The 16,157-nt window shown below is 58.2% G+C and overlaps 1 protein-coding gene across 3 annotated transcripts in view; it reads left to right on the top strand.

Moving 5' to 3' along the window:
* The window catches only part of JAKMIP1 (janus kinase and microtubule interacting protein 1), a 53,028-nt gene extending 37,238 nt beyond the window's left edge, over positions 1-15,790 (top strand). For 2 of the 3 annotated variants that reach the window (XM_006919003.2, XM_006919002.2), the window contains 5 exons: positions 5,542-5,610; positions 6,944-7,021; positions 9,733-9,936; positions 12,741-12,806; positions 15,713-15,763. In XM_006919003.2, coding sequence (XP_006919065.1) covers positions 5,542-5,610; positions 6,944-7,021; positions 9,733-9,936; positions 12,741-12,806; positions 15,713-15,763 — 468 coding nt within the window. Of the gene's footprint in view, positions 1-5,541; positions 5,611-6,943; positions 7,022-9,732; positions 9,937-12,740; positions 12,807-15,712 lie in introns of all 3 variants that reach the window. The other variant, XM_006919001.1, reaches the window with a different exon arrangement.
* Positions 15,791-16,157: the final 367 nt, after the last annotated feature.

Raw genomic sequence — 16,157 nt, 5'->3', positions numbered from 1 at the left:
GAATGGCCCCCGTTACCCCACCGTCCAGCCGCACCGCGAGTCACTTAATCTTCCCTCTGCTGTTAGGTAGTGAAGGTGTTTCCGCCTTTTTCCTATTTACCCCCATGCAGCAGTGAACAGCTTTACCTGTAAGGTTCTGTCTACATGTTAAATCGTTTCCGCAGGGTAGGTTCTAGAAGCGGAATCGCTGGGCCGATCGGTAAGAAGATCGTAAGAGCTTTCGTACTGTCAGAACCGCTTCCCGGAAGTGGTACCAGTTCCCCTACTGCCCGGGTGTCACCGCACGCTGGCCTCTTGTCCAGCATGGCACTAAGTTACCACTAAGGAACTCTGCCGATCACACGGGCCACAATCATGACGCCATTGTTCTGGTTTTCACTTATTTGCGTGCTAGTGATATTGAGTGTTGGTCGTCTATTATCCATTTTCTTCTTCCTCGTGAATTGTAATTACATTTCTTTTGACAGTTTTCCATTGGGTTTGTTCATTATTCATTCATTTCAATGTGTATTTGTCATAATTATGGTGTTTCTGCTCTGCGTGCTTGACGTATTAAAGATAATAACTTTTTGCCATATTTGTTAAAGATACATTCCTGGATCATTTGCCTTTTACAGTAGTTTAGGATATCTTAGTTATATGCAACTTGTCACGTGGGCCTCTCTATAACTCTTCTCCTTTCAAAGCACATGAGTTCAACTGTAAAGTGCCATTTTTACGCTGATGAGATGATGAGGTCTTAATGACCTTAACCAGATTCCTTTTGGAATCTTTGGAAGAGTGTTTAAAATATAGTTTCTCCCCTGGCCACCTGTCCATCTTCCCCAGTCAAATAAAGGGCACTAAATATTGGTCACAGACTGTGGCAAAGCCTTGCCCGAGGTCACACAGGTGGTAGGTGGCAACTCCCGGGTCACTCACCTGGCCAAGTCTGCGTCCTCAGATGAACGGGGATGATGACGACTCACCTGGCTGCCTGGGGGCCCCGCGAGGTACGGGTTGCCAGGTAGCCGTGCAGGAGCCAGTAACCGTCTCTCCCACCAACAAAGCCGCAGGTGACTGTCTTGTCTCCTGTAAGGTGCGCTGGGGATTGTTACATAAAGTGCTGAGTAAATACAACTCCATTTATTCAACGAGAGTCTAGCCCCCAGCGCGTCTGAGGGTGTGGCCATGGCGTCTGAGGGTGTGGCCATGGCGTCTGAGGGTGTGGCCATGGCGTCTGAGGGTGTGGCCATGGCGTCTGAGGGTGTGGCCATGGCGTCTGAGGGTGTGGCCATGGCGTCTGAGGGTGTGGCCATGGCGTCTGAGGGTGTGGCCATGGCGTCTGAGGGTGTGGCCATGGCGTCTGAGGGTGTGGCCATGGCGTCTGAGGGTGTGGCCATGGCGACCCCCCAGGTCCCTGCTCGCCCTCAGGGAGGGCTCTTCTGGGTTGACTCTCCGCCCACTCGCCAGCTGCAGGGCCTCTCGCGGGGCATCTCCCTGAGCCACCGCTGAGAGCCGCACGCCCGGCAGGGTTAGTGTGGGGACCCTGGGACGTGGTGTGTTTGAGCAGAACCGAGCATTGCCACTGAGCACCGGGGGCCGAGAGTGGGTCCCGGCGGTGCCCGTGCAGTGCTTATCGATGGCGAACAGAGGGCAGGAGCCAGCAGTGACTTGGGGTGGCTGGTTTGAGGTGGGGCTCGGTCAGTGGATATGGGGGGCCTTCCTCTCTCCAACCCCCAGGGTCTCCTTGGAGGATGTCGGAGTGTGGGAAGTTCACAGCCTCGCTGGAAATCCCCATTCTGGGCCCTTCCTGATGGGCTGGCGGATGTTCCACAGCCGTAGACCCTTTGGGCTCAGCAGCCATGTGAGGCTGGGGACACATCCCCCTTGTACAGCTGAGGAAATGGGACTTGCCTGGTACCCGTCTGCTGCCTGCTATGTCCCTGTCAACCCAGGACCCACTTTCTCTAGCCCCTTCCAGCTGCTGCCGTCTGCCACCAACCCCTACAGCCCTGCCAAGCCGGTCAGCCTGGCGCCACGCTGTTCCCTGAAGATGAGTCATGCCAGCCTCCCTCGCCTGCCTGCTCCTCCCACAATCCCACAGGGCGGGCGGGAGCGGGGCTGGTGCCGGGGCCTAGGTTAGGGGGGCCTGCCCGCCGGGTGGGAGGGGCCCAGGGCCCCGTTTGTGACAGTTTGGGGGGACTGCACTTAGACCAGTGTTTTCTCCTTTTCTTGGGGAACGCGAGCATTGCTGTGTGCGTGTGCGAATGAAGGTCAGATATTTGGAAGTCGCTGTGTGTCTCTCCCTCGGAGAGAATGTGGGTGCTGAGAGTACCCCGAAAGGAAAGTGGGGCGGCGGGATGGGCTGAGAGCACTGGCAGGGCAGCCAGGTGACTCCCCAGCGGGTTTGCATGGGACCGAGGGTTTCCCTGTGACGTGGGAATTTCAGTGCCGAAACGGGACAGTCCCCAGCAAACCGGGACGTGTCGTCACCCTGGAGCCGGTGAGCGCTGAAGACGAGCTGGCAGGGAAGTCAGGGGCCCCCGCCCCTGGCCCCTCTCAACCAGACACACCGCATTTAAAAAGCCGTCACCCCTCCAGTGTCTGACCAAGCGCAGGGCAACTTCGGTTTCCAGCTAGACGCACAGAGCTGCTTTCGTAGCTTGTAGGTGAAACGCCACTCTCACTAGGAATGTCACACGATGTTCCCGGGTGACCTGGTGGCAAATGGCATCCTGCCCTGGGTGCTCGCCCTCGGCCCACCACCATCTGGGGGGGCCTGTTCTGTCTCAGCACCCCGGACCCCGCCTCGGGCTAGCAGAGGCCAAAGTCAGGGCCCACGCCTTGCTCTCCCGCCCTCCAATGCCACACAGGCCCGGTGAAGAAGCCCTAACACAAGACACCAGAGGGTTTACAGGTGACGGCGAGTCACACATCTCCTTCAAGTTCAAAACCAGCCAGAGAGACGGAAGTTTTCAAAATTCCGTGTGCTCGCCGGTAACAGCGGGTCAGAGAGTGGGGCTCGGGCATCGGCCACATTGAAACCTCCTAGCAGCTGGCTTGGAGTCGGCGCCTTGGGACCCTTCTCTGAAGGGTGAGCTGGGTGTAGAGGAGGGAGCCCCCACCCCAGCTCTGGGGTGAGGGTGCCCCTACTATGCTTCCCACAGAAAGTCCTCCTGTCCCCAGGCCCCGTGGGCTGACCCGCCTCTCCCCTGAGGGTGTGGGGGAGGCAGGGGTCCCCGTTCCCAGACCCCCGATGCTGGAGGGTGATGTAGAATGTGAGCTGGCAGGTTCTCACCCCAAGAGTGAGGCCCAGGAGATGTGGGCTGACTCTTCGATGGGCATCTATGACCCCGTGCCCTATGCTCCCCGTCCCCGTGTCTGTCCTCGTCCACTGCCCGCTGCTGACAAGGATTTGTCAAGGTGTTTCTTTACATGCATATTACGCACTTAAAATCATTCTTTTCTTGAAATAAGGAAAAACCTGACTCTGTGTTCTATAAAACCTGTCCCAAGAGTCGCTTGTCATAGCAACTTAAAACTGGATTTGTCCCATTTTAATTTTATCCATTTTATGACTGCTTACATCAGGATATTGAAAGAAAAATATCCCCCCCTGCCCACCCCCGTCACCCGTTTCTAAGGTGCTGTGCATCCTCAGGCGGTGACGCAGGGCGGTGGGCACGGCTTCTGCTGCGGGCCGTGGGGTCCCGGGGCCGGGCTGACTCTGACGTGAGGAGGCAGCCGCGACCCAGCTTCATCTAGTCTTGTTCCCTCTGTGGGGCCAGCACCCCGCCTCCCCCCGCCCCCAGCCCTCTGCACCACCACATCCCCCTCTGTCCAGCAAATGTTGCTTAGGTATCTGCTTCCTGCCAGGCCCTGTGCTGGGTAAGGACATGGGACAGAAAGTGTCCCACGTGGTCCCCAGCTTCGCGGGTAGTGTGGGAGGGAAGCAGACAATGGCGGTCAGGCAAGTGCTGTGACAGACAGTCACAGGATGACGCGGGACACCTGATCCCACGGACTCGGAGCAGGGCAGGCTTCCCGGAGGAGGCGGCAGCTAACTCAGGCCCAGAAGTTGTTAGCTGGCTGAGGCCTGGGGCTGAGGCTGGGGTTGGGAGAGGCGGCGATGCTCCCGGCAGGGAGAGCAGCACGTGCAAAGGCCCCGGGGGGAGGAGGCTTGGCTCGTTCGTGGGCCAGACGTCAGGGCCGATGGGGATATCCTTGTGGGCTTTCAGCCGGAGCAGGACCTTCCACCAGTGGATGCGTGATTTTGAGAGAACTTCGGGGTCAGACGTGAGCCCGGGGGCTGAGAGGGGGCCCGAGCTGGGTGGTAGAGGTGGAAGGGAGCCCGGTGGGTGGGTCTGATGAACGGGAGGGGGGAAGTGAGGGGAAGGGCAGGGCCAAGGCTGCTCCCAGCCCCCTGGTTTGGGTGGTGTGGGGGTTCTTCTCGGCAGAGGGGTGGGGAGGCATGGAAGCGGAGGGGGGTGCAGGGCTGTGGTGGGGCAGCTCTGTCCTGGGGAGGCATTTTAGGGAGCACAGAGCGAGAGCCGGGAGGCCAGGGCAGGGCTCCTAGGGCACCAAGAGTTCTGGGCGGAGGAGGAGGAGGAGGAGGAGGCAGCCATGGCCGTGAGGGGGCTGGGCGCTGTCTGCGGGGAGGCAGCGGGTGGTCTGTCAGCTTAGCGACAGCGAGGTCAAGTGCACTCATTCCTGCCTTGTCCAGCCCGGACTCCCGCTCATCCCCCAAGGCCGGGGCGCCTGGTTATGGGGATTTCTTCTCTCTGTCAGGCGGGCTCCTAACAAGGTCTCACCTAAATACCTACCCCTGGGAACAGCCGCCCACCTGCCATTACCCCTCAGGCCCTGAGCCCTGTGCCCCCCTGCACGGCCAGGCCTCCTTTCTTGCCTGCACCCCATCGTGCACCCACCTGGCTGCTCAGATACGCCCCGGGGGGCTGCAGGGGGGCTGCTGCAGAGGGCAGTGCTGTGGGCTGGTTCAAAATCCCTGCTCCCCCACCTGTGTGACCTTGAGCAAGTGACTTACCTCAGCCTGCATGTCTTCACCTGCAAGATGGGGCGATGCTGCCCACTCCGTAGGGTGGCTGCGCGAGGGCCAGATGAGGTCACGGGTGTGAAGCCGCCAGCACAGTGCTGGGCAGGGCACCTCCGTGACGCTCAGCGCCCAGCTGCAGAGTCCCAGACGCTCACACGTGTGGCCTTCTGTGCTCGCTCGAGTCTGCCGTACGCTGGGTCAGGCCCCCACGCCGCACGTGCCCACTGCCCCGGTACACACAGGCTTGCCTGGGCACACACGCCCACGCTGCCCACAGGAACACGCACACATGTGTGCATCCGTGACCCAGCTGATCCCTGAGCAAACAGCTGTCACAGCCGACACATCTGTACAGACGTAGAATCTCCATTTCAAGGGCCGCCCCGGGATGTGACGGGGCCCCCCTCGGAGCCGGGAGTCCCACGTAGGGGGTCCCCTGCACGCTCGGCCGTGGCGGAAGCCCCAGCTGGCGCTGGTTCTCATTGCTGTGCCCTGTTCTTTTCCAGTGGCTGAAGCAAATAGAAGGGACAGAGGCGGCCCTCACTCAGAAGATGCTGGACCTGGAGAAGGAGAAGGTAAACGCCTGGGCCTGGGAGGGAGGGGGCTCAAGGAGGTCAGGCGGTTGGTTCTGCGGGAAGGCTGCGCGTGTGCTCGCATTATTTATTTGCATGCATTTCTGTTGCTTTGGCCCTAGGGCTGTTCTGGGTGATTGTTATTCATTCGCTCCATCATTCACTCACTACATCCTTTGGAAGCCTCTGCTACTAGCAGCTCGGTACCCAGTGAGCCGGGCCCCTGGCACGAGGAGCCGCTTGCAAGCCCAGGGGGCGTGTGCTCGTGAGCGACAGCCACTGTGTGGCGTGACGTCAGGAGAGGTCCATTGGCTGTACATGGCGCTTGGCCCAGTGGCTCTGCAGACACAGATGGGGCTCCGATCTTCAGTGTCCCCCTTATTGGCCGTGAGGGCCTGGGAAAGATGCACTGGGAAAGATGGACCTGAGTTTTCTTATCAATAAGTGGGGTTCCAGTCTCCATTTCTCTGGGCTATAGGGATGAGAGACGCCCGATACACAGCCCGTTTTGGCACAGTGCTCGGCACACGCGAGTACCTGATGGGCACACGGGAGGGAGCCAGGTGAGGTCTGTTAGACGAGGTGGCCGTTGAGCTTTCAAAGACCAGTCTGAGTTTTCTAAGTAGAAATGAGAGGTGAAGGGAGGAGGCGGAAGGCATAGCATAAGGCCTTGGGCAGTGCGTGGTGTGGAAAGGGCCTTGGGATGGAGTCCCGAGGCCTGGGTTCTTAGTCCCACCTGTGATGACCAGTGAACTCGGCATCTAGGGCCAGGCACTGGTTCACTATGACCCTCTGTCTCTTCATCTATAAAATCAAGTGGCTGCAATAGATGAGCTCTAACGCCGAAACCCTCAAATCAGTGATGGAGATTTGAGATCTGGAGAGATGGTTCTTGGGGGGACAGGACGGGAAGAGTGGCCTGGAGGGCAGGGTGGGGAGTAGTGTAGGGCAGAAGGACTGATGGGGAGGTGGGTGCCGCTGTTCGTGTGGGAAGGGCGAGCCTCATTGGGGAACTACCTTGATGGTCCCCTGGGGCCACCAGGCCGTGGCGGGAGGAACAATCCAGGTTTGGGATCCAGGTTGGGGGGCCGTGGCGTCCCTTTGCTGCAGTCAGACGCCCACGAGGAAGGTCACTGGGAGGAGTTGGGACAGGCTTGAGCGAGGCTCCTGGGGCTGTGAGCCTCCTGCTGGGGGATTCACACGGGGGAGCAAGCGGGGCAGACACCCCCCAGCCCTCTGCTCCTGGCATCCCTCGCTCGGGGGGGACAGTCACTCTAGCAGAGCCACATGGCGTGGTTCCCATGCCGATCTTGATCTTGGCCGCCTGCTTTTTCAGGATCTGTTCAGCCGGCAGAAGGGCTACCTGGAGGAGGAGCTCGACTACAGGAAGCAGGCGCTGGACCAGGCTCACCTGGTAGGACCGAGTGGGGTGGACACTGTGGCTTCTTAGACGCGACATCAGAGGTCGCATGTTCCTTCGGGGCTGACACGGCGTTAGGGTCCTCGGCCCGCTGCGTGGGACCGATAGACACCCGTTTCCACGCTGCGAGAGGCTGACCGTACAGATAAATCATTGCTTTTTCCACATTGCTCGTGATTTTCAAAATCAGCTGGTTAGCTTGATGGTTTCTTTAGACATGCTCGTTCGATGCTGCCAGTCATTTCAGATGAAGAAAAGGCGCCGTCTTCCCCTGTTCGTTTGTGCTTAAATATTTATTTATGCTTCAAACCCTTATGCAAGTATTTCTATAAATAGGAAGGAGAGACAGTCACAGTGGAACACGGAGGTAAAGCGGTGAGCGGGCCAGGTGGCACCAGGACCAGAATTATGTGTCATAAGGGCCTCTGCAATATTGTGCATGGACCACACAACTCGTCCTGGGCGTCCTGGTGACAACCGTAAATGACCATATCCCGGTTCCCATGTCACATGGCTTCGAGGACACTCAAAGCCGAGTGCTCCTGGCACGGGGGGGAATTCTCTCTTGGGGCGGGGAGAGATAATGACATAGTGGGACATCCCCACGGCAGAGGGAATTTAGAGTTCAAGGTGGCTCCTTGCGGGAAGAAGCAGCATAGTCTTTGCCCAGATCACTCGTAGTTAAGGTTGTTTTACAAAACGGGTTTGTACATAAGGAATCCAGCAATAACCGAAAATTCGCGTTCGAGCCCCAGTTTCTGTGAGCGTCTGTCTCCAGGGAGACAGGACAGGCAGCCTGGGCTTGGCACAGACGGGAGCTGCGGGGTGTGACCGTGGCCCTTCGTGTCCAGGCCTCCGGGCCGCGGGCTGGGCGGCCGAGATGCAGGTCAGAAGAGATGTGCATCTTCCCTCTCAGCTCTTACTTCTGGGCGCGCGGTGTTATGAGGGTTTCGGGGAGACCCAAACGTGCCCCTCCTTGTCTCGCCTGCTTTCGCGTTTTCGGCTTTTCCCTAACTCTGTCCAGTCTTGGTCATTTCCCAAACGCCTTCCCCCCCCCACCCCGTGCTGTAGGCCGTTTGTGTCATGCCACGCCCTGCTCTTCTGAAGAGTAAGATTTTAGGAGCTGGTACGGGAACTTCAGGCTGCAAAGGCGGGGGAGGGTGGGGAGCTGCAATAGAATAAGTCTGGAAAACTCCGAAGGCCTTTTCAAGTCCTTAATATGCACCAGGATGGGCCAGACTCACGTGCAGCTCAGCAGGTCACTGGATCGCGAGACCCTCTTCTCAAGGGACATCATGTAAGACAGGTGTTTCTCAAACCTCGGCGTCTGCCCTCTGTTGTCGAAATGCCATGTGCAGAAAGGCCCCGGGGGACCCTCAGAGTCCCGGTTCTGTGGGGGCCTCTCTGAGTGCTGATTCTGCCGCTGAGTAGAAGTTGCATTCAAACCCAAAGACCATTCCGAGGCCTGTAGCGGGGTTTCGGGGACGTGATAAGACCAGGTCCCTGAAGCTATGCTAGGCTGATTTGTGCAGTCAGGGACACAAGTGTTCCTGGGCAGTAGTGAGCGTGGCAGGTACACACCTGCGTCCCGTTGTCACCGAGCTGAGTGAGGGGCGGATGAGATGGGGCAGGCCCACAGTGGAGCTTCTGGAATTGAGCGGTGGGGTCTCAGCTGGAAGCTGACGACATGGGGGTCTCCAAGGAGCTCGGCTGCTAGATGGGCTGAGCCAGCAGGCACAGGCAAGCCCCCGCCCCATGTGGAGCCGCGTGGGGACACCTCTGCCATACCAGTGGACAGAGTCCCACCTGCCGATTTCCCAGGGGCGACTGCTAGGTCTGTAGAGGTGCTGGTTGGCATTAGCCCTGCCTGAAGCACCGGGAACCCTCCAGGGAGTGAGCCGCTGTGCAGAGGCTGGAGGAAGCTGGGCGAGCCGGTGGCCACGCAGCAGCAAGGGGCTCCCCGCGTCGACCCCCTGCCCCAAACCACCTCTCGCCTCTTCTCGTCAGTGTCCACCCAAACTGGTGACTGGTCTGCGCCATCTCGGGATGAGAAGGAGCTGTGCCTTGCGCAGGGGTGTGGTGGGGATTTAGGGAGCCAGAGGAGGAGGTGATTCTCTTTTCTGTCCCTTAATAGTCCTGTAAGGTAACCGAATTTAAGTGTCCTGCTGTGAGGTTGGAAAGCAAGAACCTCTTCTTTCACAAGAGTCCCCTGGCTGGCCACAAACCTCTCGCTCGCTTTGCTAACAAAGCGTGTCTTGCTTTTTCAGGGGGAGGGGACAATCAGAACATTGTCACTCTTTGCTTTGGGTTAAATTGCCCTCCTGACTAGCTAGCAGAAAACCAAATGTGAGCAATTTGAGACATATTTCCAGTCGGCTCCCATGATAAGGGGGAAACTGTTCCCAAGTTGGGGGAGAAAATCGGAACCAAGAAGAAGATAAGAACCCTCTGCATCAGACCTCCCCGAATGACGCATTCTAAGGGGTGGCTGTGATCGTTTGCTCTTATTGCCCTTGAACTGACACATTCTCGAAAGTGTGTGGGTGGGGCTGGGAGGGGCTCCCTCACCCCCACCCCTGCCCCCCTCGGCCCCTGCACGGCGCCCCTCGCCACCCCGAGCTCTGCCTCCCTCGGCTGCGGGGTCCTGGCCGTTACCATGCACCCATTTGCAACTTTCCCCTGTCTGTGTGATTTGGGCCGCTCAGAAAATCCAGGAGCTGGAGGCCACGCTGTACAACGCGCTGCAGCAGGAGCCGGGCGGGAGGGCCAGCGAGGCGCTGAGCGAGGACCAGCGGGAGGACCTGCAGGCCGCCGTGGAGAAGGTGCGCCGGCAGATCCTGAGGCAGAGCCGCGAGTTCGACAGCCAGATCCTGCGTTCGCGCCTGGAGCTGCTGCAGCAGGCCCAGCAGGTGCGGCCACCTCCCGGCCCCTCCGCCTCCCTCGTCCTGCCTCCTCTAATTCCCGCCACCAGCTCGCCTGCAGAGACATCTGCTGGGACCACAGGCAATTGCAGTGCCTGCCCCACCGGCTCTCTCCCTGCCCATTCGTCCAGCCCCCGCACGGGGAGAAGCTTTCCTGATGCACACAGCTCGCATCGCCCTTCCCCAGAGACCCTCCCCGGCCCACGGGATAAAGTCCGTGTCGCTCGGCCTGATACCCTGGCCCTGCGGGCCCATCATCCACCCCTCTTTCAAGCTTCTGTTTGATGTCACGCCATTTTTGTTTGTCATTTTTCTAATGCCTACTTACTGAGCACTGTTCCAGGTGCTAGGGACAAAACCATCGGCCCCATAAAGCCTCTTTTCCAGTGCGGGGGGACAGACAGGTGCTGTACACAGAAGCGGCTCCGCAAAAGTTGTTTCAGTGGAGTCACCCCGACCTCTCAGTGGGCACCATCAGTGCCATTTCCCGGGTGAGGAGCGAGGCTCAGAGAGGGTAAGCAGCTTGCCCGAGGTCGCACAGCCAGGAAGCGGCAGAGCTGGGGCGTGAATCAGGTCGTCAGATGAGGAAACTCAGCCACTGCTCCCTCCGGCCTCCCGTCGGCTGGCGCGAGACGGACCCCGGTTATTAGCTGAGAGGGATGCCAGGAAAGACTCGCAGGAGCCCCGCTTCTCAGCTGAGTGTTAAAGCCCAGCCGTTGTTCCTGGGGGGTTTCGCCGATCCTCCGAAAGCTGTAAAGCATCGTCCTCGCTCCTACAGTCCTGGAGCTGTAGTTGTTTATAAAACACCCAGGTCCCTTTCTCACGCTCAGGGTCACGGGGTCACTGTGCAGATACTACAGAAGTGGGGTTCAGGCGGAGAGAGATTATGTAACTCCCCAGAGTCCGCCAGCTGGTAAGTTTGAGGCCCAGGATCCAAGCCAGGGTCAAGCTGAATTCTGTGCTCATTCTTAGATGCTCCCTGCCTCCCCACCTGGCAAGGGGACCCCTGGGGGCTGGTCACGGTCAGATTCAGGTGACACACAGCTTCCTTCAGGTGGAAGAGAACCGGAAATTGCTGGTTTCCTAATCTTTCGTAGAGTACGTGCTCTGCGCCAACTCTGCTCTAAGCTTCTCATGTAGATTCATGCGATAAATCCTCAGATGTGGCCAACACGATTATCTCCAATTTGCAGATAAGGAAGCCGGGGCTGGAGAGGCAGAATAACTTGCCCAAGGTGCCACACTGAGACCATACTCTTTCATGCCAATCCACCCCATTTTGCTGCCATTGATCTTTCTAAAATCAAAATCTCATCATGTCTCTGCTTCAAAACCTTTACTGACTCCCTGTGAAACCCCTGAGTTCTGGCCTCTGCTCACCGCCTCCCGCCACGAGTCCTGGGCTGAGTTCTGTGCCACCTCTGGGCTCCCCTAACCCTTGGCTCAATGCCTCACCCTTCTCGCCACCTCCCTGCTCAAGTGCGACCTTCCCTGAGCTTCTGGACGAGAGAGCACCCTGTCCCCGTCCCTACCCCTGCTAGATTCTCTCCATGACACTTGTATCCACCTGGTGCACCATCTATGTGTTTGTATGTGGCCACCGTCGGAACCTGATTGGACCACAGACTCTGGGGGGCGGGGCTACTCTGGGGTACTCTGTCTCTCCCAGGTCCTCCACAGGCCCTGGGCATACTGAGCCATATTTGCTGAGTGGGTTAATGTGCCCATAGGGGTGCTTGTCAAAGTGGGGTCCCTGGACCGGCAACATCTGTACCGCCTGGAACTTTCCCAGTGAGGTTCTCAGGCTCCACTCCCAGAATGGCTGGGTCAGAAACTCTGGCGGGGGGCCGGCCATGTAGCAAGCCCCTCGAGTGACACAGACCTGAGCACCCCTGCCCTACGGAAAGCACAGAGGGCTTCTCTGCCTGGTGAAGGGTCTGTGCAAGCCACCTGCTTATTCAGACTGACCTCCATGCATGAGGCTGCATCTGCAGTCAGGCCCGGCAAGGCTGCAGCTGGCTGGGCAGTTGTCTGTGGGTACCTGCACTCGAAGGGTGATGATGTGCTACTGGACGTATGACAACCTGGAGGAGGTTGTACCTGTGGGCCCCCTAGGTGGGATGCCGTGTGCAACTGGAAGGAACAGGTTAATGAGCCACCGAGGGAGGGTGAACGACCACTCCAAGGGACATTCGGCAGGCGCAGTGCCAGACAGGGCGACCAGCTGTCCTGGTGTGCCCAGGACCGAGGGGTTTCCTGCAACCCTGGATCTTCAGGAACGCCCAGGTCCACCAGGACGGCGAGTGGTCCTAGTACTTAGTGCCAGCGGGAGAGTCGGGCGGATGCTGCAGTGACGCATCCTGCTGGCGTTTGCTCCCTCGCCCCAGCCCCCAGGGCCCAGCTAAATAAGAGCACGTGATTCGGAGCCACGTCAACACCGTGGTCCCGCCCGGGGTGCTTCCGCGTCTTGGTCTAGACTCGATGTTTACGTTTTACAGGGATCCCATCCGAAGAGCACACACTGCATAATCCTATTTCCACACAGTTCAGGCATAGACAGAATCAGTCTTTAGTGAGTGAGGTCGGACGCAGTTCCTCTGGGGACCCGAGGGAGTGGCTCTTGCTCTCGGTTCGGGCGATGGCGATTCGGGCCCATGCGCGGCTGGAGTCCGTCCAGCTGCCCACTTCCAGTTCGCAGGCCCACGGCTTCTGTGCTGCACCGCGGCAAACAGGGGAGAATCAGGTTCGGAAGCGGACGTTTCAGTTCTGATTCGTAACGTAATGTGTTTCAGAGGACCCGGGAGCTGGAGGATAAGCTGGAGGCCCAGAGGCGACACCTGAAGGAACTAGAAGAAAAGGTAGGAGGCTGGAGTTCGGGCCGCTCTCTGGAGGTGTTTTCGGGGAATCTTATCTCCTGCCTGCTCGTGATGCCCCAAGTGCCGCCTCTGTCTCCAGCACCCCCCCGCCCCCCCATCGTCTGCCCCATCCCCCCAAATCGGCACATCCAAAAATCAAGTGACTGCTTCAAGCACCTTTCGAGGGAAGATGTGCAGTCTGGGATCAACTCTGTCCGTGGGGTGTGGGGAGATGTCTTTTATTTTCACGAAATACCTTCCCTGAACCCTCCGCCACCGCCTCACTGGGAAAGATGGGGTGACCCTCTGTTTTTGAGTGACAAACCGGCCACAGACATTGGTTCTCTCGCAGGGACTCATGCACCTTCAGTGACCTCTGTACGCCAAAGGCCAATTGTGTGCTCCCAGAGGTCTCGTCCCTCCCAGAAGGAGGTGAGGCTGGCCTGTCACACGTTGGCACGAGCGCTGTTTGTCCCTACAAATGTTATTACCATTTCATGGGTGAGGAAACCGAACCCGAGAAAGATTCGAATACTTGCCCGTGATCCCACCCCTGGGAAGGGACAACTGGGCTCTCCGGGGACATCCCCCCGACACTTACTACACACTGTTGGGCCCGGCGGTCAAATGAATCCTGCTCAGGACCATGTGGGTGGCATCTTTGTCATGGCGCTTACCACTTCCTGTACCTCTGCCTGGTGGCCATGGATTCCTCTCAGAGCGGGGAGCTCACAAAGTGAAGGCTGTAACCCCGCCTGGGGAGTCGGTGGGGGACAACGCACACCAGCCGGTGGTCAGGCGATCCCGGGCTGCATCACTTGGGGAACAAGGAGGAGGCATCTGTGACCCTCAGTTGTCCGAGGCACGTGTCGTGGGCGAGGAAGCCAACTCGTTCCTTCGACAGAGTAGGGTGACAAGCAGAGAGCCCCTTTCCGGGCTATCTGGTGATGGACAACAGCCTCTCTCTGCCCTGGAGGGTCAAACACAAGGCACCCAGTGAGCTAGGACAGCTCCTCAGGTGCTAGGCCAGCTTTAGAAGCTTCCTCTCCTTTCTCTGGTGAGAGTCAGCTGCTGGCAGGTGAGATCACCTTCCTGGCACCGTCCCATCTCCACCTGGAGCCTCGGGGCCTCGGGGCCTGCACACCCGGCGGTGTCCTCCAGGGGGCAGCAGAGGGCCAAGTCTGGACGATCCCAGCACATGCATGGGACCCACTCTCCTGCCAGCAACCTGGAAGCCCCTGTGGGAATTCCGGTTTAAGCCAGTTCCTAGGGTCCCCACCTGCCAGATATCCACGCCCACCAACCATCCAGTTCTGAGGACCCAAGGGGATCTCAAGTGCAATTCAACTCAAGGATTTCTCAGGGACAACCTGGTTTTGCAGGCAGATGTGTCCGGGCTCCACTCCTGGCTTTGGCCCAGGTGGGTCTTGCGACCCTGGGAGATGTCTCCCTCCGTTCCTGGTGGCCTGGGTGTCCTCATCCGCCTCTGCGAAAGACACTCGTCATCTCCTAGGGCGGATTAAGTGAGGTCGAGGGTGTGAAAATTCTGCACCGAGGCCCAGAGAAGGGGGGTGGGCCGGTGGCACGTGGGCTGGCTCCCTCTCTGCCTCCCCGCCCGCTTTACTGCTTTTGTCACAGGGCAAAATAGGACAACGACTGAAAACTTGCCACAGTTCTTGCTGATGAAAATTTTAAAAGCAGGGGGAACAGGCCGAGCGCAGGGTCGAATAACCGGAAAATGTCGGAATCCTCTTTCTCGCTCTTTTCTCAAAGCAGTCGTGGGTAGGTCTGTCTCCTCTTGCCACAGAAGGGAGTCGCCCAGGCGGCACGCAGGGCAGACGGGCTCCTGCCGAGGCCTGTAGGGCCAGAAGCGCTCTGCGATGCGTCTGTGCCAGCATCATTTCCCGTGGGCGTGACTGGCCCGTGCTGGGAGAGGGGTAACTCAGGCCACCACTGTCAGTGGTCGGGGACTCCTTCCCTGCCACACCCCACGGGGTGGTCTTGACAAGTCCTTCCCCCTCCCTGGGCCTCAGAAAATGAAAGAACTAGGGGATTCCATAGGCTTCTTCTAGCTCTAACTGCCAATAATGGCAAAACCTGTTTAAAAGTTGGCTGGCTGTTTGGATGTTAATCCCTTCAATAAATAACATCGGGAAGCTATTTCCTTATTTAGGGGAAAAAAAGGAAACAGAAAAATTCTTTCTAAAAGCCCCACATGATGTTTAGATATGTTTCACCTCATGACCAGAAATTCTTTCTGAATACGGTTAAGTCGTGAATAAGTTAAGAAAAGGAAAACAAACAAACAAACAAACAATTCCTTCCAGGCTGACAGCATAATCCCTCCTTTCTTTAAGCCCATTTTTTTCCTCACTGTTTTTTTTCTTCTTAAAGTAGCCTAATCAAATGGCAGAAAAGATTTAAAGTAGCGACTCTTTTAGGATGGGGGAGCCCTGGCAAGGATGGCGTAGGGGGTGGGGTCCTGTTTGTCCGCGGGTCGGACTGGGTGAGCTGGGTGAGCTGGGACGGGGACAGGAATCTGCCTGGCGCTTTGGCGTGAGCCACCAGCCAGGCCGTCAGAGGGCCCTTCCCTTATATACCCTGTCCTGGCCAGGTCCCCCAGGAAAGCCACATCTCAGCCTCGTAAATAAGGTCCTGGTCCAAGGTGTAAATCACTCGGAATTAGCCAGGTGTTTGGGGAGCGGGTGGGGGTGACCCCGCGACCCCCGAGGCGGGGCTGTCCCAGGCGAGGTCAGCTCCCGAAGCCTGCTCACTTCCCGTTCCTCTTTCCAAACCCGGGCCCCGCGCCGCCGTTTCTGTGAAATGCTGTCGTGGAGCTCCGTGCTGCGTGGCTTACATCTTTTTTCCTTTTCTCTTTCCCCCTCATTTTTTTTGGTCTTATTTTATAGTTTTTGTTCCTTTTCTTGTTTTTCTCACTAGCATTCATTCTGTGGCCTTGATGACTTCAGGGAGCCAAGAACTCGGGTGGGTATCCTTTCGTTTTCAGATAAAAATGCTACTTTTTAGAAAAAGAACTCCTCCTGATTCTGACCGTGACGTTCCTCGGGCCCCTACAGCCTAGAGTTCTGGCCCCGGATCCAGCCCAGCCTGAGCGCCCCATGAGCTCTGGGGGTGCCCGAAATGCCCACGAGCTGCCTGGCCGCTCCGGCTGAGCTCTGATGCTGGGTCCCTGCCACATGTCCCTGTGGGTGCCCTGAGCCTGACCCCTGCACACAGGGCTCTGCCCGCCCCAGTGCCTAGGCCAGTGCTTGGCCCACGGCTGATGTTCATTTGGTGTTTGTGCAGTGAGCCAAGGAATGATCTCAGGTCTCATCAGACTGGGGGTGGGAGCCT

This window comes from Pteropus alecto, unplaced genomic scaffold (assembly GCF_000325575.1).
Source record: "Pteropus alecto unplaced genomic scaffold, ASM32557v1 scaffold5, whole genome shotgun sequence".
In the NCBI taxonomy this organism is placed as follows: domain Eukaryota; kingdom Metazoa; phylum Chordata; class Mammalia; order Chiroptera; family Pteropodidae; genus Pteropus; species Pteropus alecto.
This window is presented reverse-complemented; position numbering and strand designations above follow the sequence as displayed.